Source organism: Petaurus breviceps, unplaced genomic scaffold (genome assembly GCF_028583685.1).
Source record: "Petaurus breviceps papuanus isolate PSGF00001 unplaced genomic scaffold, PetGlider_PUasm1.0 38, whole genome shotgun sequence".
NCBI lineage: Eukaryota > Metazoa > Chordata > Mammalia > Diprotodontia > Petauridae > Petaurus > Petaurus breviceps.
This window is the reverse complement of record NW_027186304.1, coordinates 77,585,982-77,609,768: the sequence shown is the minus strand read 5'-3', so window position 1 is coordinate 77,609,768 and position 23,787 is coordinate 77,585,982. Positions and strand designations below refer to the sequence as shown.

The 23,787-nt window shown below is 39.1% G+C and overlaps 2 protein-coding genes across 3 annotated transcripts in view; one reads left to right on the top strand and one right to left on the bottom strand.

The window, feature by feature from the left end:
* Positions 1–17,506, bottom strand: part of SGK3 (serum/glucocorticoid regulated kinase family member 3) — a 164,334-nt gene extending 146,828 nt beyond the window's left edge. Inside the window, exon 1 of one of the 2 annotated variants that reach the window (XM_069100056.1) lies at positions 16,821–17,506. The gene's annotated coding sequence lies outside the window, so the exon portion shown is untranslated. The remainder of the gene's footprint in view (positions 1–16,820) is intronic. The other variant, XM_069100053.1, reaches the window with a different exon arrangement.
* Positions 6,335–8,067, top strand: LOC138170612 (peptidyl-prolyl cis-trans isomerase-like 4). The gene is given in 3 exon segments (XM_069100058.1): positions 6,335–6,691; positions 6,694–6,823; positions 6,873–8,067. Coding segments are annotated over 3 exon segments (1,434 nt in total). The 5' UTR covers positions 6,335–6,375; the 3' UTR covers positions 7,861–8,067.
* Positions 17,507–23,787: the final 6,281 nt, after the last annotated feature.

Genomic DNA, 23,787 nt, shown 5'->3' with positions numbered 1-23,787 from the left:
TCATTCCAACAAATCTAGTGAAATTTATAAATTTTTACAAACACATTTTCTCTTCCATCATGTAAATAAATTAAATGCTACACACTTCAGAAACGATTGGTCAAAACCGCCCCACATGGATATCTTAATACAAATATGCGTTTAACACTAGAATATCGTCTATATAAAAACCTAATTGAGATTGTATTTTGGAATTGAGAAGGGAGCTTGAGATTTCCTTTAAAACATGACAATCACACATTCCTAAGATAATTCTACTCTGCTGCAATCAAATTATAGGAAAACAAGCTTTAAAAAGTGCTTGGAACTGTCAAACATTGTTAACCCAAGGACAGTCACCAGCAAACACCCAGTATGCTGTGCTTTTCTAATTACCCCCAAACTACTGATATGTCTCCCTGATCAGCCTGCAGTTTAGACAATGAACCCTGCCAGATAACAAAGGCATTCTCCTGAATATTAACAACACAGCAAAAATTCCACATATTCAAACCACTGATTATTCGATGTTTTTATAGTACCATTCCATACATTTTTAAAGAAGAAAATCAAATACTGAACAAAGAAGATGTAGAATTGAGACAGGAATATGATCAAACTATGCATGGATCATCTTTAAATAATGAATTTCATTTTTTATAAACTGAATAAAGAAGTTGTTTTTAAGGTACACATCATAAAAGATAATTCTTTATCTAAAACCAGAAATAAGCATCACAGGCAATGGGAGATACACTAGAACTTTTCCCAATAATCAATTAATAAACATTTATTAAGCACCTACTAGGTGCCAGGCATCTAATGGGGAGACAACATACAAACAAATATATGAAGTAAGCTGCACACAAGATAAATAGAAAATAATTTACAGAGGAAAGGCACTATTATGAAGAAGGGTTGGGGATGGATTTCTATTCATGGACAATCCAGGAGGCCAGTATGATAGGATTGAAAGATATTTGTCTGGGAGTAAGAAGAATGAAAAGGTAGGAGGTGGTTAGGTTATAAAGAACTTTGAATGCCAAACAGAGCAATTTGTATTTGATCCTGGAGGCAACATGGAGTCACTGGAGTTTACTGACTGGGGGGATGATGTGGCAGATTGGACCTGAATTTTAGGAAGATCACTTCAGTGGCTGAATGGAGGATAGACTGGAGGCAGGCAGACCCATCAACAGTCTATTTCAATAATCCAGGTGTGAGGTGATGAGGACCTGTTGTGGAGTGGTAGTAGTATCAGTGGCGAGAAGGGGATGTATTGGAGAGAGGTTGCAAAGGAGAAATAGACAGGCCTTGGCACCAGATTGGACAAGGGGGTAAGAGATAGTGAGGAGTCCAGGATGCTAAGTTGAAAACCTAAGGTACTAGGAGGATGCTGTTGCCCTCTATAGTAATAGAGAAAGAGTGGGCTGGGTTTAAGGGGAAAGATAACGAGTTTGGTTTTGGACCTGCTGAATTTAAGATGTCTACTGGATATCCAATTCAAGAGTGAAGCAAGGATGCCCATTCTCCCTACTATTATTTGAAATAGTTCTGGAAATGCTAGCAACAGCAATAAGACGAGAAAGAAATTAAAGGCATAAAGATAGGTAAAGGGGAGGTAAGAATATCCCTCTTTACTGATGATATAGTATTATACTCAGAAGTTCCTACGGAATCAGCAAAGACACTAATTGAGATAATAGCTACAGCAAAGTTGCAGGCCACAAATAAAACTTCAAAAATCAACAGCATTTCTACATAATATCAAAACCCCTAAAAAACAAAAATAGAAAGGGATATCTCATTCCAAATAGCTACAAAATGCATATAACATCTGGGGATTGACTTACCACAACACACAAAAGAACAATTTAAATATCTGAAGGAAAATTCACTGTTCGTGCCTAGGTTGTGCTAAAATAATAAAAATGACAATACTTCCAAAGTTAATTTACACTTTTAATGCTATGCCAATGAAATTACCAAGGGGATACATTATACATTATAGTGCTTGATAAAATAGTAACAAAATTCATTTAAAAAAAAAAACACTGCAAAATATCTACAAAAACAATGAAAAGAAGTAGAGATAAAGGGGATACAGAACTTCTAGATCTTAAACAATTTTATGAAGTAGCAGTCATCAAAGCCATTTGGAATCAGTTAAAAAATAGAGAGCTAGCTCAATGGAACAAACTCAACAATGGAAAATCCAAAATAATAGAACTCAGCCTAGTGTTAGGTAAGGTAGAAAACAAAATATTATTTAGCAAAAAAAACCTCCCTATTTGATAAAACTGCTCAGAAAATAGTCTGTCAGAAATTAGACTTAGACTAACACCTTAAAATCTTTGCATCAAATTTCTCTAATAAGTATTTGGTATCCAAAATATGCAAATAATTAATAAATACACACATAACTAATAGCCATTCCCCAATAGATAAACACTCACAGAATATAAATAACTTTATTTTTTTTTTTTAGATTTTCCTTTTTGCTTTTTGGAGGGAGGAAGGTAGGGCAATTGGGGTTGTGACTTGCCCAAGGTCACAGGGCTAGTATTTTTGTGTTAAGTGTCTGAGTCAGGATTTGAATTCAGGTCCTCCTGATTCCAGGGCCAGTGCTCTATTCACTGTGCCACCTAGCCGCCCCCTATAAATAACTTTCAAATGAAAAATTACAAAGAGTCACAACCACATGAAAGTGTGAACCAAATTACTAATAATAAGGGAACTGCAAAACAACTTTGAGGTTTCACCTCACACTCTGAAAATTGGAAAATAAGACAAAAATGGCAATACGCAAAAGGATTGTGGAATGATAAGCAAACTAATACATTTTTGATGGAACAGTGAAATGGTACAACCATTTTAGAAGACAACTTGGAATTATGCAAATAAAATGACTAAGATGTTCATACCCTTTGAACCACAAACTCCATTACTTGTCTTATTTCTCAAGGAAATTATTGATAAGAAGAAATTTCCTATACACACCACAATATTTATAACAGCACTGTTTGTGATACTAAAGTATTAAAACAAGGTAGAAGCCAATCAATTGGGGAATGGTCAAACATATTGTAGTACATAAATGTAATGAAATATTACTGTGCTATAAGTAAAGATGAATACAGAAAAACATGGAAAGACTTACATGACTTAATCCAGATTAAAGTAAGCAGAACAAAAAAATATATGCAATAACTACAGAAAAATAGGAAGAACAACCACAAATCATAAATTAAAAGTGAATGCAAAAAAATGTATAAAGATAAACCATGACTTGAATGAACAGCTATACAGCTCCCACCCACCCCTTTGTGGAGGTGGGAGGTCCATAAATGCTGCAAATTACACATATTTTTTTAGCTTTTTCAATGTATTGATCCATTCTGCTGATTCCTTTTTTCTCTTAAAAAAAGCACTATTTGCTATATGGGATGGTTGTTTGGGAAAAGCAGGGAAAAGAATACTAGGGATGACTATGACAATGTAAGAAACAAAACATAAATAAAATTTATTTTTTTAAAAAAGCTACTTCCTGAATTAAAAAAAAATATGGGAGATTCTGAAGAATATTTCTAAATGTTTTCAACAGCTTTAGAGGAGGCTAATACTAGACTTATATTATGTCCAGTAGAATATAAATCCTTTGATGGCATGCATTGTTTTCAGGTTTTTGTCGGTAACCCCAACAGTAACAGACTAATCCCATTCCCTCTAATCTTCTCCAGCAGATTGTTCCCACCATCACCTCCCCTCTCACTAATCTATAATTTCTCCCAAAGTAGTTCGGTTTTTTTGTCGTTGTTCTTAAGTCGTTTTTCAGTTGTACCCAACTCTGCATGATCCTATTTGGGGTTTTCTTGGCAAAGATACTGGAATGGTGTGCCATTTCCTTCTCCAGCCCATTTTCCAGGTGAGGAAACTGAAGGAAGACAGAGAAAGGCTTCTTGTAGAAAGTGGGATTTTAGCTAAGACCTAAAGGAAAGTCAGAGAAACTGGGCAATGGAGATGAGGAGGAAGAGAATTCCAAGCCTTGGGGACTATCAGTGAAAATGCTCATTCAGATGAAGTGTCATGTTTAAGGAACAGCAAAGAGGTCAGTATCATTGGATCATAGAGTACTTGAAGAAAATAAAGGATAAAGAGACTGGAAAAGTAGGTTTATGAAGGGCTTTGGATGCCAGGAGATTTCATATTTGATCTTGGAGGTGATAGGGAACCACTGGAGTTTACTGAATAGGGGAATGATAGGGTCAGACCTGCATTTTCCCTAAAAATGAGCTCTTTTCAGGTTCAATTTGACAGCTAAGTGGAGGATGGACTGAAGTGGGGAGATATTTGAGGAAGGCAGAGACCCACCAGCATACTGCAGCAATTTAGGGCCTCCACTCCAATGCCAGAGGAGAGATAGAGGACTGTGATAGAGGCCAGTGGGAATGGACAAAAAAAAACAGACCTCAAAACTCATTATCTCTCCCCCCCCCCACCCCCCCGCAAAACCTACTTTCTGCAGATGGTGCTGCCATCCCCTTTTAGTCATTCAGGTTTGCAACCTTGGAATCATCAACTTCTTGCTCTCACTTACCCCACATATCCAAGCCTATTGTTTCTGTCTCCACAGTATCTCTCATTCATTCCCTTCTGAACATTTACAAGGCTACCACCCTAGTCAGATCTCAGCACCTCTTGCCTAGACTATTGCAACAGCCTCTTAATTGATCTGCCTGTAGCAAGTCTCTCCAGATCCCAATCCTTTCTCCACAAAACTGCCAGTTATTTTCCTAAAGCACAAGTGTGACCACATCGCTACCTTCCTCAATAAACTACAATGGCTCACTACAACCTCTAGGATCAAATATAAACTCCTTTATTTGTTTTTGGGGGTAGGCAATTGGGGTTGAGTGACTTGCCCAGGGTCACACAGCTGGTAAGTATCTGAGGCCAGATTTGAACTTAGGTCCTCCTGATTTGGGGGCTGTCAGTTTTTATTTGGCATTTAAATATTTTCACAACCTGGCCCCTGTCCACTTTTCCAGTCTTATTTATTCATTACTCTGCTTCATGGATATTGTTATTTAGACAAACTGAATTTCTTACTATACATTCTTCATATATAACCTCCATCCCTGTCTTTGCACTGGCCTGGAATGCTCTCCCTCCTCCCTTCCACTTTCTAGAGTCCCTAGTTTCTTTCCAGGCTAAGCTCAAGCACTATTATATGAAACCCTTCTTGATTCCCTCCTCCCCAGCTGCTAGCATTTTCCTATCCAGACTACTTTGTGCCTCTTTTTTATATTCCTTTATGTGCACACATGTATCTCCCAGGGTCAATTTCACTTTTTTTCTGAGTTTTTAAAAATCCCTTTGTATCTAGCAGCATACATAGCATATAGTAGGCGCTTAAAAGTTCTTTCTGATTGATCGCTTCAAAACTTATGCCTTTACTTTTTATCAATACCAGTCTATGATTATATTTAATATGCTTATCAACTGTAAATAGGGATTTTGTGTGTGTGTGCACAAGTGGAAATATTAATGAGGATAAAAAAGATAGAATGTAAGGGAAAAGGGAGAGAGATACCCCTGAGTTAACTGGGCAAAAAAATAAGATGAGGAAGAAGGTAAAAGAGGATTTCTGGGTATGTCAGAGAAGTTGATTGCCTGGGGCAGAATTGACTAAGTCAGCAGTTGTGAAAGAGGAAAAAAGTGTGGTTTGAAGGGGCAAGGGGTGGGGCAATGACATAGCATATACACAGTTTTTTTCTCAGAGAGAAGAAAATCAATGTGGACCAGTGGGAGTAAAAAGTTTTGGCTGTGGAGTCTGAGCATCTGAGTTCAAATACCACTTCTACCATTCACTACCTGTGAGATGAAAGACGTTGGGACAATTCTCATAGGGCTTCAGTTTCCCCATATATAAAGTGAATTGCGGTTGAACCAGACTGCTTCTGAGGCTTCTTTCAGCTCTACATCTATGATTCTTAGAAAACACTGTGTCAAGAGAGGCAACATGGCCTACTGGATAGCAAGCCTACTTCAGAGACAGGAAGACTTAGACTTAAGTCCTACCTCTGACAAATGGGATCCTCTGATCCTAGGCAAGAAATTTAACCCCTTAATACTTCAGGCTACTCTCTAAGATTAGAGGGTACAGATCTCCAAGGACAGAAGAATTCTCTTACTCAGAGCCTCTTACATCAGTGAAATCACAGGTTTGGTCCAAAAAGAAAATGAAAACTCTTGAGTCAGTAAGTTCTTGTATCAAACAGTTTGGTTACTGTCTGGTAAATAAATGGAAGTCAAGCAAAGTGGCCCCAAAATGCAGTGAAGAAAGGCATGTTTTGAGGGTCTGGGCTTCCCGGGTCCGGAGGCGGCGTGGGCGTCATGGCAGTGCTGCTGGAGACCACTCTGGGCGACGTTGTTATTGATCTGTACACCGAGGAGCGGCCGTGGGCTTGCTTGAATTTTCTGAAGTTGTGCAAAATAAAGTACTACAATTATTGTCTAATTCATAATGTACAGAGAGATTTTATTATACAAACTGGTGATCCTATGGGTACTGGCCGAGGAGGAGAGTCAGTCTTTGTGCAGCTGTATGGTGATCAAGCAAGGTTTTTTGAGGCAGAAAAGGTACCAAGAATTAAGCACAAGAAAAAGGACACAGTATCTATGGTGAATAATGGCAGTGATCAACATGGATCTCAGGAGAAAATCTAGATTACCTTGATGGTGTACATACAGTGTTTGGTGAAGTAACAGAAGGAATGGATGTAATCAAGAAAATTAATGAGACTTTTGTTGACAAAGACTTTGTCCCTTATCAAGATATCAGGTACTGAAACACTTTAATTCAGACATATGACTTGCTTTTAATTTGTAAGGATAAATCATACAGTGATTTTAGATGATCCATTTGATGACCCAGCTGGCTTATCAATTCCTGATCGATCACCAGAACCAACCAAGGAACAACTAGATAGTGGCCGAATAGGAGCAGATGAAGAAATCGATGATTTCAAAGGGAGATCAGCTGAAGAAATTGAAGAAATAATGGCTGAGAAGGAGGCAAAAACTCAGGCTATTCTTCTAGAAATGGTGGGAGATTTACCTGATGCAGATATCAAACCTCCAGAAAATGTCCTATTTGTGTGCAAATTGAATCCAGTAACCACAGATGAAGATCTGGAAATAATATTCTCAAGATTTGGGCCCATAAAAAGTTGTGAAGTTATTCGTGACTGGAAGACAGGAGAATCTCTTTGTTATGCGTTTATTGAATTTGAAAAGGAAGAAGATTGTGAAAAAGCCTTTTTCAACATGGATAATGTGCTTATAGATGACAGAAGAATACATGTAGATTTTAGCCAGTCTGTTGCAAAAGTTAAATGGAGAGGGAAAGGTGGAAAATATACCAACAATGATTTCAAGGAATATGAAAAGGATGTGGAAAAATCTAAATTTGCTCTCAAAGATAAAGTAAAACCCAAACAGGATACAAAATATGATCTTGTGCTAGATGAAGAAGCAGAAGACTCTAAATCAAGTCACTCACACTCAGGTAAAAAGCATAAGAAAACTCGTCACTGCTCTGAAGAGGATTATGCAACAGTGAAGAATTCTAAGGATTCCAACTGGGAGAGGCATCATAGCAGACATGAAGAAGAGTATTGTAAAGAGAAGCAAAAGAGTGAGAAAAGCGAGAGACCTCAAAGTCGCAGCCGCAGTTGATCGCGGGACAGAGACGGCTACCACAGCAACAGTAGATCTAAACACTGAACAGAACCCCGTGAAAGAGAAAGGGACAGAAAGAGAGATCGAAGCAGAAGCCCAAAGAAAGTCAGAGACAAAGAAAGATCTAAGTACAGATGAAGGAAGATATGCCAGAAAATGGCTTTCAAATTTTCTCTAGTGTGACTTATCATGCGATTTGTACAACCGTGAATCAGAGAAGTCAGAGACTGTTCTTTCCTTTCATTTGCTTAAATCTTTTGCTGGAAGTGTCTAGACATTTTCAGATAATATAAAGTATATAGGATAGGGAAAGACTCAATAAAATATTTTTTAAATTAAAAAAAAGGCATGTTTTTAGGTATAGAATATTTGCAAATTGGGTGCTTCTCATTAGGGGACTGCTTATACTAGATTGTTAGGACCAGAAGGTAATTCAGGCATACTTGTCCCTCTCATTTGATAGTAGCTACCTTAAACCAGTCTTAAACCATTTACCCTATCCAGTAACCAACCTGGCCACCCTCCTATCTGGTCCCTCCCATTTTGGAAAGGGCAAGTCAATTTATCATCCCTGTGATTCCCCAGACAAAAACTCCTTCCCAGGGCCATTCCTTTTTATATGTTGTTTCCTCCTTTTAGAATGTAAGCTCCTCGAAGGCAGAGACTGTTTCATTTTTTTTTTCTATTTGTATCCCTAGTGTTTAGTACAATACCTGATATTTATTAAGCACTCATTCTGACACATTCCAGCCTCCTAGGTCTCTGCTAAAACCATCATCTCCACCCAGTCCTCACTGAGTCCCTCGGTTCTGATTAGTCAGCTTTTTTCTTATCTTGTGGAGGTCAGGAACATTTTTCCATGTCACTTTTCTGTCTACTACACAGTATGGGGCACTGGATGTGTAACCCTGCCCCTTTTCCATTCCTTCTTATGTGTTGTTATTCTCCACTAGAATGTAAGCTTCTTAAGGCCTAGCACTGTCTGGCTTGCTTTTATTTTGTATTTTCAGCACTGAGCACAGTACCTGACACAATTAATAAATACCTTATTACCAATATCATAAGTGCATTTTCATTCATTCAATATTATTTCCATTAGAATGAACTTCATAAAATGTATATGTTTGAAAAATAGGCAGCAAGGCATAATGTATAGAGTGAAAGAAAAGGAGGAGAAAGAAGATGACCTGGGTTCTAAATCTTCTTCTGATACTTACTAACTGGGTAACCACTGAGAAGCTGCTTAATCTCTCAGTCTCAGCTTTCTCATCTATTAAATGAAGGTATGAAGGTTGTTTCTTTTGAGGTTTCTGAAGGCTTTTTTCCCTAGAGGGTGTCCCAGAAGCAAAGGAAGCCAAATTATGCCAGGAGTTATGTACTTCCCAAGGTTGTTGCAAGGCTCAAGTGAGCTTTGCAAATCTCACATAAAACTCATCATTATTATTATTCTACAAAGATTCACTGACCTACTATTATTAGAACATACACTTTAATGAGATAATTTTTTCCAGTAACAGTGATAGATTTTGGGGGGTCCATTCAGTCTGTATCACCCAATTCTCTTTTATGACTATTGACATGTATTTACTAATCAGTTTGCTAGGAGGTTGTACGGTTTATAGCCATGGAATAGAGAAAAGCCAATTGATCAAGGAAATGGAACACCTGAACTTGATCTCATTAGCACAATGCTATTAGCCTTTGGTTACACATAAAGACTTTAATATTAAAGCCCTCCATACAAATAGTAATTGTACTACTAATATAAACAGATTAAGAAAAATATATGATGACGAAAAGCTCCTATGAATTCTCTAATATTTAAATGAATTTATATTTTGTTCATCAAAACATCTGCATACACTTGAAAAATAGTAATACAAAGATATGTGAGGCAAGTTGTTCATTTGGTCAATATAGATTTTCAAATATCTCACAATAACTGCAGCACCCCCTACAGTCCTCAACTGAAAGATTCAGGACCACCGCCCTAAAGAACAGAGCTAGTCAGTGTTGGAGAAATTCAAAGTCATTTGAGAATAAGATAAGACCTTAAGAGAGCTAGGTGATGCTCTAGGTTCTCTGTTTGACTGACTAAGTTATGTGACTTGGAACAAGCCACCTATATAGAGCTAGCCTCTATACATCTGTTTCCTTCCTCATCTACAAAATGAATGAGCTCAACTATGTGGTCCTTCAGGTCATTGGGCCAATTAATTCATTTAACAATCATTTTTTTCTTAAAGCAATTGGGGTTAAGTAACTTGTTCAAGGTTACACGGCCAGTTATTATTTCTGGGTGTGGTGCTGAGTATCTGAGCCCAGATTTGATCCAGGTCATCCCGACACTGGAGCCGGTGCTCTTACTCGCTGAGCCACCTGGCCGCCCCTTTTAACAATCATTTACAAAGCATATAACTAGAAGATTGGCTGTGTGGGCCTTTTATAAGACAGAATCTCAATATTGGAAGAGACGTAAGAAACCTTTTAGTTCAACTTGTCTTAAACAAGGAATCTCCTCTATAGAATCCCCAATAAGAGGTCAACGAGCCTCCCCTTGACATCAAGGAAAGGGGATCCCTTTACCTTCCAAAGCACTCTATTCTTTGGGACAGTTTTATTTACTATGAAGTTTTTCTTTATATAAAGCCAAAATCTGCTTCTGAAGTCTCTAGCTATTTCTTCTACTATCTGGGGCAAGTCAAAAAATGTTTAATTGTCTTCCATGACAACCTTTAAATACTTAAGACAGTTATGTCATTCCCGAGTCTTCTCTTCTAAAGGCTAACCATTCCTATCTTCTGAATAATAATAATAATAATAATAGCTAGCATTTATATGGTGCTTTAAGATTTCCAAAATACATATATTAACTCATTTGATTATTAGGAACTAATTTTTGGCATTGACTTACAAGCCCTTCTGGGCTCTCTCCTCCACCTTGCAGTGGTACTGGGTCCCTAGAGGAGCAGCTACTTCTACTCTCAAAGTTATAAAGATAACCCTGTGGATAGATATCCTCCTAACTCTAGCTCAGGAGCCCCTATTGGTGCACTTCCACTTGCCAATCATTCAGTAGACTCTGTTCTTTAATGAAGGCATTTATTCAAGTGGAACAGCAAGAACAGTAGTTATAAAGAATTTTCCCCAAAACAAGGGGCTCACTTTCCCACATTTGCACAGAGTCCATGGAGGTAAGGGTAAAGGATAAGCACAAACTTAAAACATAATGGCTCCCCGTGTATGTGGGAAATAATCATGGCCAAAGAAATTCATGACTCCTGAAATGAAGGGCCTTAAGGTCCTTTCTTTCTCCAGAGGATCCTCCAATGAAGAAGCAGCTCAGCTGGGCTTGCTCCTTATAGGGGATGGTGTTTCACTGGAAGGGTTAGTCAGCTGCCAGGCTGAGTCAAGCAGATTTCTTAGCTGCTGTACTGGCTCCCCACTGGGCCTGGCTGCTTCTTAGCTAGACTAGGAAGAGTACTCTGCTCCTGGTTGGGTTGCTTCAAGGATAGATTGGGCAGTCACTCAGCTGCTGGAGGGTGCTGTTGGGTTGTACCAGGTAGGCTACTCTTTCTCTGGACAACTGCTGCAGGCTGAGTCGAGCAGGCTACTTTGCTGCTGGGTAGCTGCAGAAGGACAGGTTTCTCTGTTTCATTTTTACATTTTACAAATGAGGAAACTGAAATTCAAAGAAGCTAAGTTATTTGCCCATAGTCAAAGAAGAAAGCATTAGAGAGGGGGCTTGAATCCAAGTCTTTTAACACTTTCAAAATCCAATGTTCTTTCTACCAATCCAGGCTTGAATATAGATTTTCCCAATATGGATTCCTCAAAAATTCATATGTGTTTTCCTCAAAATCATCACATTAACAATGAAAAGGAGGAGATACTCTATTTACAATTCTCTATGTCAGTAGACACAGCCTTTTTCCATTTTTTAATTGTTTACAAGCAATGTACTTTCCAACATGGATTAAAGAAAGAGCTGTTTACAATACTCCCCTACTTGCACAGTATGGTGGAATTCTGCCCAATCTCATACCATGGCAGCATCCTAGATGTTTTTTTTTTATCTTCCCCTAGAAGTTACTTTTTCACTTGAGTTCAGCCCTGGGGGTAGGAAAGGAAGCATTTTTCCATTCAACCCATCAGATAAAGGCTCTGACATTTGACATCCAGATTTTCTTCCTCAAAAATAAAACCTAATGAAGTTACACAAGTATTTACTATTTATTTTTTATAGTGAAAGATGCATCATTGACTATCCTTAGTATTTACCTTTATCCTAAAGAGACAAAACTTATCCAAAAGAGACAAAACTTAGCTCTTCTGAATAATACAATTATCTAAGACAATTCCAGAAGATTCATGATGGAAAATGCTATCTACATCCAGAGAAAGGAACTGCAGAGTTTGAATGCAGATTGAAGCATACTACTTTCTCTTTTTTGTTGTGTTTTCTTTCTTGTGGTTTTTCCTTTATGTTCTGATTCTTCTTTCACAACGTGACTAATATGGAAATATGTTTAATATAATCATATATGTATAGCTTATAGCAGATTACCTGCCAACTTGGGGAGGGAGAGTAGAAGGAATGGGGGGGGAATTTAGAACTTAAAATCTTATAAAAGTGAATGTTGAAAACTAAAAATAAATAAATAAAAGAATCAAAAGTAGAGAAACATAGTCCTCAATAAGAAGGAATGGTCTGGTTGGGAAAGTCAAGGAGAAATGAACATGATGGGCATGAGGGGTGTGTGTAGGGGGGGGATAATTTCTGGCAGAAAAAATATGTTACATAACTTGTATTTCATGAATCAGCAGTTTCAACAGCAATATTCATGAATTTTTTTTTAGACACGTAGATTGGATGGAACAAAGGTAAAATGTTTCCTGAAACAAAGAAAGTTTCAAAAGCAGTTTATTCCACCCCCTCAAAGAAGAACTTTGACAAGGAGATGATTCATGTTCAGGCTTCATTAACACTTTTATACCATATAATACATTCCATGGGCAATGTCTCCCCAACTCTGATTCTTCCTCCTCTCCCTTTCCCCACAATAACCATCCTACCAGTTAATTTTCCTGTCTAATCACAGGTTACCTGTCCAAAGAACATATCTTTGGGGATACAGAGGGTCACACTGGAACTATTCAGGTTATTGTTCTTTCTTTGTGTATAACTATCCCCTGTACTAGGGAGTATGGCACATGATAAGCACATGGTAGTCACTTGATTTTTTTTTTATTAAAAGTGCTTGTGACAATTATATTTGTATGAACTTGATCAATTAATATAAGTGCTTGGGTGAAATCACTCTCACAGAACACCAGTAGTGGATCTGCAGCCTTGGAAGCTGGATAGATGAGAAAGTCATAGAGGGTAAAGAGATAGGCAAGTTATGAATATAGATACCAAAGGCATGTGTCAAACCAAAACATTCTTAGGACTAGAAGAAAGGGGTGGGTTTGAGGGGTAGAACACCCCTTTAAAAAGTCCTTACTAGTACTTTTCAGGTCAAATTCTAAGTCCAGATTTTATTACAACAGATATTGTTTGAAAACACTGATCTTCCAATTAAGCTTGTCAAATCTTTTGCAATGATTTTGGTTATAATATTTTTGGTATTGGGATTCGCCCCATATTAATGTCTCCCTTTGTTGTGCCAGCTTCTCCTTTGGAGAAGGAAGCTTGGGCTGGAAGAAAGGAAAGAAGAGGGATGGCTCTTCCTGTACGTGACGGATGGCTTCCACCCATGCAAATAGGAATAAGCAGGAAAATATTCCCTAACCAATGATAATCGTTACAGCATACTATCTCTTCTCAAAACCCATAGCTTGTAAACCATGGCAGAGTGTGACATAAGACAGCTTAATACTTCACTTCTCTACAAATCAGGTTAAGGCCCTAAGCTGAATATTGGAAGATCCTTTAATCTTGAAAAAGATTTTCAATCTTTTGATTATTTCAATCTATTTGATTAATCACAAAAATGTGCATTAAAATTTTAATATGGACACAGAAGCAGTAGGAATGAATTACCTACAGATTGCAGGTATATAAATATGTGTGCTATTTTACATATTTTTATTTCAGTACTTCCCTCAACTCTATACGGTAACCCCTCAATTAACTAGTGCTCTCGAGTATGAAGCTCCTTTTGACAAAATTAGCCCGTGCAACGGTTGAGGTCAGAGACTGTCTTATCTTTCTCTGTATCCCCTACACTTAGCACAGTGGGTAGCACATAATAGGTGCTTAATAAATACTTATGGAGTGACTAGGCCAAATAGGTGGCATAGGGTCCCCACCAAGGTTTTGTTCCTAGAGCTCCTTACATCTAATCACTTGGGAAAGGGTGAAGGGAATGCTGCCTGGGTCAATTCACTGATGAAGATACTGTCATGAGAGAAGCAGGGGTTTAAGGATTCTATCCTAGGCTTTTATTTCTCTTGGTATTAGAATAAAAGTCATTATGAGTATGGCTCATTTCATTCTTTGTACTTGTATCTCTCACATCCAGCACAATGCCTGGCACATAACAGATGCTTCATAAATACTAGCTAATTGATAGTTTAATTATTGACATATAGTTACATATAATTATCAATAGACTTTATTAATAGAATAATTATTCTCAAGTTTAATTATCATTTTTATGCACATAATTTATATATATACACACATATATATATTCTAGTCTAGATTTCTCACCTAAGTTTCAATTCAACATTATGTCCAGGAGACATCTCAACCTCATCATACCCAAAACTGAATCTATTATCTTTTCCCTAAAACTCTATTTCTGCTAATGGCACCACTACTTTTAAATTCCCCCCAGCTCATAACCCTCGTATTATCCTTGATTCCTCACTTTTCCTCACTCCACAGTTCAATCAGTTGATGAACTTTAGTCATTTCTATCTCCTCCACACCAGATTGATTCCTTTTCTCTACCCATACTGCTACTACCTTAGTTCAAGCTCTCATCACCTCTTTCTTAGGTTATTTCAACAGCCACTCACTTCCTGCCTCAAGTCTCTCCTCACTTCAATTCATACTGATTGCCAAAGTGATTTTCCAATCTGACTGTCTCTCACTGGTTCCCTGTTATCTTTAGGACAAAACACAAAACTCTTGTTTAACTTTAAAGGCCCTTCAAGACCTAGCTTCAATTTATCTTTCCAATCTTAATACACTACTCCCCCTCCTGCATTATTTGATCCACCCAACTACATCTCCCATTTCTATGCCTTTGCATTAGCTGTCCCTGCTACTGGGAATACTCTCTCTTGTCACTTTTTATCTCCCAGGATCCTCTTTCTTCAAGAATCAACTCAAGTACCACCTTCAGTGTGAAGACTTTTCTGATCTCAACTGAGAGTCCTCAGTGTTCTCCCTCCCAAACTACACTGGGTTTGAATAGTTTGTGTTTATTTTATGTACATCTATACATATGTTGCCTTCTGCATTAGAATGTAAATTCTTAGCTAATAGGGATTATTTCATTCTTTATATTTGCTTCCTAGCACAATGCCTGGCACAAAGTGGCTGATTAATAAATGCTTGTTGATTAACTGATTGGGAAAGAAAGGAAAAAGAATGGAAACATCCTGCTTAGGTCAACAATCTGGGAGGAAATTCACATCCTGAAGCATTCACATCCTAATACTTGTTCCTATACCTGCAAGATTAATGTAAATTCTTTGACTGCAGGAAGTATCACCCTCTTCTACTGGTATCCTCAGTGCTTTGCATCGAGCTTGGCACATAAGGAGGTGCTCAATAAATGACTGTTGATTGATTTCTTCCTCTGGTGATGAAATTTCTGATAATAAAGGATGACATTAGAAAGGAATCTCTTTGTGAATTGTATTAATGTAGCTTAAAGCATTGTTCAGACTTGTCAAAGTGAATTTAAACCAGGACTGAATACATAGAAAGGACTAAATACACAGAAGTTGAATATATTTAACATCTGCTTTACACATCTACAACACATACATATATGCATGTATATAGGCATAAATTTTTACAAAATATAATACATTTTATGTATATATGTGTTTACATATATATGAACGTCACCTTCCAGTCACAAACTGTTGATGATAATTATAGCAATTTAGTTTCAGTTGCACTTTACAGATTCCTCTTTAGGAATGAAATGATATTTCTAGCCTAGCACAGCTAACCAAAGAAACAGAAAAAGCACTAAGGTCTTTCAGGAAGGATCGTCCTGATGACAATATTCCATTCTAGTTCAATCTCCTTAGTTAGGATCACCATAGCCAAAACTGACAGAAACAGCTATTTATGGAAACATTCCTAAAATACACACGTCTCTAACCAAAAATAAAACCAAGTAGCATACGATCCAAAGTTACTCAAGAAGAGTTGTGCTATCGCTGTTCAAACTCCCCCAAACTTGGTTAAAATAGTACGGTTGCTTTGTGTAAACAGAACTATTCCAATCTCCTTACTTCGAAGGCTCTTTCCCTCATTCCTGGTTCTTTTGCAGGTGTCCAGCTGAATCCTTCCTCAGGAGATTCCTTGCCTCGATATCTATCTCCACATCCTTTCCCCATACAATCTCTAGCCATCAAGGCTTTTAGGAATCCCTAAGAGGGGCTGAATCTGAAGGAACTTTTTTGGGACGCAAAACCCACCAACTTGGGTGGGGTTCTCTAAAAGTTCCCGGTGTGGGAAATAACCTGCCAGTGGCTCTCAGGAGGTTACTGCTTTTTACGGCCTCAGATACAGTCAAGCGGAGAGAAGCGGGGTGTAGGTGTGGGGTGGGGTGCTGGTGAGAAGGTAGAACAACCTTGGAACCCAGAAAAGAGGAGAAGGAGGAGAGAGTGCATAGCCGTCGCAGGAGTTGGAGGAATGGAAATAGCCATCCGAGGCCCCGATCGGCTTTCCCCACGCTCGGCTCTTTCCTGCTCCGGGGTCGGAGTGGGGCCGTGTACTCGGCGCTCTCAGCAGCCCGGGTCTGCAGCAGCAGCAGCAGCAGCAGGACCTCGGGTAGCTGGGGCCGGAGAGGTCCAGGGCTCTCGGGGAAAGCCGGGGAAGGAAGCCCCCTACAAGTACCTACCCGGGCTCCAGCTGTGCGTCTCTGTCCCCGGCCGCCCGGCCGCGCGGCCCGCAGCGTGCGAGCGAGAGAACTTTGTCTTCCTCTTTCCTGGCCGCCGCTGCCCCCTTCACGGTTTCCTCCCTGACGTGTTCCTCCCAGCTGCGGCTCCGCCTGCACAGACTGGCGCTGCTAGAGTGAGCGCCCCGCGGACTGACGGGGGCACTGACAGACCCGCAGGCAGACAGAGGGGCTGGCCGGCGGACTGACAGACACAGACAGGCAGACAGAAAGACACGGACAGACAGGCAAACCTACTGATGGATGGACTGGCAGGGAGACACGGACCTCAGCAGCGCGTGGGAGGGGGAGGAACAGGGACCGGGAAGAAGTGGGTGTTGGGTGTCACTTTAGCCACAGTCCCGCTTCACGCCCCCGCTCCTGCCAGAAAGGGGCCGCACCCCGGGGCTGCCTTCAAGCCAGGGCCGAGGGGGCAGGCACCAGTGCAAAGTAAAGCGGGTGCGCTGCCTCCTCCCACCCCCTCCCCTGCTCGGTTCCTGTGCCTAGGAAGCCAGTCCCGAGGCTCCCAAAGCCTGGCGCTGGGCTGCACTGGACAGCTGTGGGAGCCAGCCCTGGGCTCAGCGGCTCGGGACGTGAACTCGTCCTGTACCTGTGAGCGGTACAAGTCCAGGAAGCCTGCAGAGTGTCCGAGATCCGCCTCCCCGTCTCCCTCCCTCCCTCTCCCTATGTCCCAGGGCAGAAGCCAGAAGTAACCACCGTTCCTCCACGCCCCCCACCCGCCTAGGCTCTCAACCTTGAGAGGCCTGGGGTCATCCGAGGACGGTTAGAAAGCTGCAGCCCCCGGAGGATTTGGGGGGAACTGCAGGATGGGTGGCCTCCTCGCCTCCCTCCAGCCTCTGAGGCCAGCTACTGCACTTGGACAGCCGGCTAGTAAACTCCGGCACCCTTATTCCATTTCACTCCCTCCCAACAATCCCCTCCCCAACAACACACGCACACACACACACACACACACACACACACACACACACACACACACACACACACACACACGGCCGAACACGACTGTCTACAAAATCTTTGGCAAATCCATGTGAATTTTCTTTTTCCGCCCCTGTCCTCGTTGTGAACGAGGTTCCCACTCAGCAGTTAAAAGAGAACTGGATGCCTAAGGTAGAAGAATTGACAAATACAAACTTGCTTTAAGGGGGGATGCTGAACCAGTGAGCAAATAATGCTTAAAACTAGAAAGGAGGTGGGGCCAAACATCTGCTTTTAAAACTAGCAACTCAGCTTCACCCTCCAGGTGACTTTTTTGTTTGGTTGGTTTTTTTAGAAAAGTCATGGCAAAGAGAGATTACAAAAAATTATTTGGATCATAGATTTAGAACTAAAAGGACCCTTAGAAATCAACTGGTGTAGCTCTCTCAGGAAACGGAGGCCCAGAGAAGTGAAGATAAATTAGAATATAGTGAAGATAAAGATGAATTAAACGGCTAGTTTAACCTCTTCATTTTACAGGCCCATGAGGATAAAATGACTTGCTTATGGATCACAGAACTAGTAAGGGTGTGGGATTTGAACCCAAGTCCTTTGACTCCAAATCCAACACCCTAAGTATTTTAAAATCTCTTAAACCCTTGCTCTAGGTCAGATGTCTACAAACTTTTTTTTTTTTGCTTTATCTATAAGTAAAAATATTTTAATATGCACCCCACCAATATTTGTATATTGACTTATTTTAAAAATTATTTATATACAAAAATAGAAATGTTAAAAGGATGAAATAAAGATAAATTAACAATTTCAGAGTCATGGGGAGTTATTGGAGCTTTTGGAGTAGGAGAGTGACATAGTCAGACCTTCACCTGAAGAGAATTACCTTGGCAGCTCTGAGGAGGATGGACTAGAGATACTTGAATCAGGGATACCAATTAGAGGGTTATTGGAAAGACTCATATATACTGATGCCGAGTGAAATGAGCAGATTCAGGAGAAACAGTAACAGTGACATTGTTTGATGATTGACTATGAATGATTTATCTATTCTCAGCAATTTAATGATTCAAGATAATTCCAAAGAATTAATATGAAACAATACTAGCTTCCCCCAGAGAAAGAACTGATGGAGTCTAATGCAGATTCAAACATATTATTTTCAATTTTTTTTTGTTTCTTATGGCTTTTCCATTTTGTTTTGTTTCTTCTTACACAACATGACTAATGTGGAAATATGTTTACATGATTGCACATGTATAACCTATAGCAGATTGTTTGCCAACTTGGTAAGGAAGGGAGGGCGAAAAAATTTGGAACTCAAAATCTTATAAAAAATGAATGTTGAAAAAAAAAAGGAAGGATTTACTTGTGCAAAAATATTGATAGTTATTTTTGTGGTGGCAAAGAATTGGAAATTGAGGGGATGCCCATCAGTTGGGGAACGGCTGAACAAGTTGTGGTATGTGAATGCAATGGAATGCTATGTGCTGTATGAAATGACAAGTAAGCAGATTTCAGAAAAAAACTGGAAAGACGAATGAAAGAGAATTTGGAACTCAAAATTTTTTAAAATAAATGTTTAAAATTGTCTTTATATGTAATTGGACAAAATAAAAGAAAGCCTAGAACAAGGCCAGGAATGTGAGGGCCAAGGATTACACCATTCAGTGGCACCATTTTGACTAGAGTGGTGGAGTCTTTGCCCTACTGTGCCTCTGTAATCTAGACATTATCGAGAAACTACCTGATGATGTAATCAAACAAGAATTCAGAGATTCCCGTTTATATGTTGCTCTTCAGATTCCTGGGTAATTCCTTGAATTTTAAATCATAGGATCATAGGTTAAGAGGTGGAAGGGAGCTTAGAAGCCATCTAGAGGAGGGAAGGGAATAAGCATTAGAATAGTGCTTACTTTGGGCCAAGCACTTTACAAATGTTATCTCACTTGATCTTTACAACAACCCTGACAAAGTAGGTGCTCTTTTCATCCCCATTTTATAGTTGAAGAAACTGAAGCAAACAGAAGTTGACTTGTCCAGGGTCTCACAACTAATATGTGTCTGAGGCAGGATTTGAACTCAGCTCTTCTTGACTCCAAATATGATGCTAATGATAGCTATCATTTATGTAGCACTTCAAAATTTGCAAAGCACTTTATAAATCTTATTTCATTTGATCCTCGCAACAACCTGCATGGTTGCAGTTAAGTGATTTGCCCAGGAACAGACAGATAAGTGTTAGGGGCAGGATTTAAACTTAGGACCTCCTACCAAGCCTAGCTCTCTATCCATTACACAAAGCTGCCTTTCTTTCTAGTGCTTGCCCTTAGTGGCACTTCTCTGTAGGACCTGGGGTTTGTACATGTAACTTCCTTAACTTGAACTGTCTCGGTTTGAATTATCTTGCAACTAAAAATGCTTCCAAATTTTTGTTCTGTATGCTCAGCTCAAAGTGTATGGAAAGGAGGAATTAGATTCACTTTCAAATGAGATTTTCATATTTATTATCAAGGGAAATATAACTAAAGCAATTTGCAAACCTTAACATGGTACATAAATATCTTTTATTATTTAGAGATCTTTTTCTAATAAGATAAATTAATGTAGATTATTTTTGTTATTAAAATGCAACTTTCATGTGTAGTTAAATATATGTTTGTTATCATGTACTGGAAAAAAAAAAGGGATGAACTTGGTTGAGGTGAACAAATTATGCTAGTACTTCTTAAGAATAATTCATAGCAAAGTACTCTGTCTGCTGGTGGGTCTGCCTGCTTCAAGCCTCTCCTCACTCCAGTCTGCTCTCTGTTCAGTCACCAAAATGATTTTCCTAAAGAGCATGTCAGATCATGTTCCCCACTACTGAACAAACTCCAGGGAGTGGTTCCTTCCCTCTTGCCTCCAGGATCAAATATAAATGCTGTTTGGCATTCCAAGCCCTTTGTAACCTGCCCCTCCCCACCACCTGTCTAGTGTTCTTACACCTTGCTTTGATCCAGTAACACTGACCTTTTTACTGTTCTACCAAGAAGACACCCCATTTCTTAGCTCTGGGAATTTTCTCTGCCTGTCCTCCATACCTAGAATGCTCTCCCTCCTCATCTCTGCCCACTGCCTTCCCTGTTTTTCTTCAAGCCACAACTAAAATCCCATCTTCTACAGGAAATCTTTCCCAACCCCTCTTAAAGCCTTCCCTTTCTTAATTATTTCTTCTTTATCCTATATATTGCTTATTTGTACATATTTGTTTGCATGTTCTCTCCCCCATTAGACTGTGACCTCTTTTTTAAGGGCAGGGACTGTTTTTGTCTCTTTTGATATCCATAAGACTTAGTACAGTACCCAGACCATAGTAGACACTTAATAAATATTCATTGATTACTGTCTGACCAAAATATAAAGTGAAAACAAGGGATCCCTGGTTGTTAGCTCTGGTATTACCACACTATTAAATTGTAATATCTAGCATTATGTAGCTCTTGCTATATGGCAGGCACTATACTAAGCACTTAACAATGATAATCCTGTGAAGTAAGTACTATCATGATTCCCTTTTTATAGTTGAGAAAACAGGCCAACAGAGGTTAAATGACTTGTCCAGGTCACACAGCTAGTGAGGCCCAATTTGATCTTGGGTCTTCTTGATTTCAGGTCCAGTGCTTTTTCCATTGTGCCATGTGACCATAGAAAATGACCTCTCTCTGAGGATACCCCCCCCAAAAAAAAAATCTGTGTGAGTTGCATTGGGCCATATTTCAGAAGAGATGCTATACTTTGGGGTTAATATAAATGTCTAGATTCTCTTTAATTCCACCAGAGAAAAGTGTTCACACTTTTTAAAATGATCACTAGATGTTAACATTTTGTTACCATATTTCTTCTACCATACCTTTTCATCTGTGATTATATTAACTGAGCTAGGGCAGGGGGATGGGCAGCAAATCTTCCTCTCCCCTCCACTTACATAAGTATAAAGAACAGTCTTATTTTAGAGGCCTCATGTAGATCACCATGGTAAAGTAGGAAAAAAATGTAATCAAAGGAGAAAATTAATTCTGCCCAGAATTTTAGATAACTTTACTTATGACAATATAAAATCAAGAAAATTCACACATTTGCCTGACTTAATCTATCTTTTTTAAGCAATCGGGGTTAAGTAACTTGCTCAAGGTTACACGGCCAGGTGTTTCTGGGTGGGTGCTAAGTGTCTGAGCCCGGGATTCGATCTCCAGGTCTTCTCAACACTGGAGCCGGTGCTCTTACTCGCTGTGCTACCTGGCCGCCCCCTGACTTAATCTTTCACCTTTATTTGAGAGTTCTAACTCTTGGTAGCATTCTTTGGACCACTTAAGCAGATAATACAGTAGTATTTTCTAAAGATGACAGAATGTAGAATCTTAATTTTATCCTTTACTCTCCTGAGAGAGAAATATTCTTTCTACAACTATGACGTTCAACTACAGTCTTAGCCTTTTTCCTTGTAGTCATAGTCCCCCTGTATTATAATTCAAGAAGAGTTGAGTATTATACAACACAAACAGTATTATCTGTCATCTTGGGGACAAATATTGGAAAGGTAGTAATCATAAGACCCAAAAGAAACTAGGTAGAAAATAATATCTCACAACACATACCAAGATAAGCTCTAAATAGGCACATGACTTAGACATAAAAGGTGACATCATAAGCAAATTAATAGAATAAAGAAGAAATCACCTTTCAGATCTATGAATTGAGGAATAGTTTATAACAAAACAATAGACCACATGAAAGAAGGTAAAACAGACATTTTTGATTACATAAAATTATTACACTGTTGATAGATCTGTGAACCGGTTCAGCAATTCTGGAAAGCAATTTAGGCCTATGCCCCAAAAGTTATTAAAATGTGCATACCCTTTGTCCCAGCAATACCACTACAAGGGCTATACCCCCAAGAGATAAAAGAAACAGGGAGAGGAATTACATATGTAAAAATATTTGTAGCAGCTCTGTTTGTAGAGGCCAAGAACTGGAAATTGAGGGGGTACCCATCAACAGGAGAATGACTGAACAAGTTATAGTGTATGATGAAGGGGACAAGTATGGAGTGACACAGAGTGAAATGAGCAGAAGCAGGAGAATAATTTATACAGCAACAACTCTAGAAGACCTAAGGACTTCGAAGAACACAATGACCAACCATCATTCCAGAAGACTCGGGGTGAAACATGGAGGGTGCAGACTGACTTTTTAATACAGAATTTATTTTGTTCACTATTTGCATATTTGTTACAAGGGTTTTGTTTTTCTTTTTCAGTCAGAAAGGGACAGGGTGAAGAAGTGAGAAGGTAGATTTTCATTAATTTAAAAAATAAAGATTTAGGGTCAAATTTAGAATATTATTTGTCAGGCAGAAAATAATTAAATATTAGAGAAGAAAATAACACTTCAAAAATTTTACAAAGTTTTCAAATTTTCTTTGCATTCTTCTTCGAGTGTTTTCCCCTTTACTTTATAGTACAAATTAATCTGCTTTACCAAGTGGGTCAAATATCACAGTTTGCTGCCCTTATTCTCTGCTGTGGGCACCACAAAGAACCCCAATCCCAAGCTGCCTCAATTAAAAAAAAAACCATAAACATTTGCTGGGAAGTCTGTGGTTGAAATCACAAGTCCAGTTCCAATCTTCCTGTACCCTATTTGTTGGAGACCAAGAAGCCCTATTTGCACACCGATCCACAAAATGACTAAGAATAAAAGCCTGGTGGAGAAATTGATGACATTATGGAGAAAAGCACAGTAGACTAGTAATTAATAGCTGGATGTTCTGGACCAAACAACTTAATGGAGGTTAGCAAAGCAACACAAGAGGTAATTTTTCCAGACTTCCACAGGAACTGAAACTGGCTTTAACTGACGTAGTGCAAAGGAGAAGTAATTTGTTTTTCTGAGCGTCTCTCCAAGTGAATTAATTTTGTGAGTGAAATTA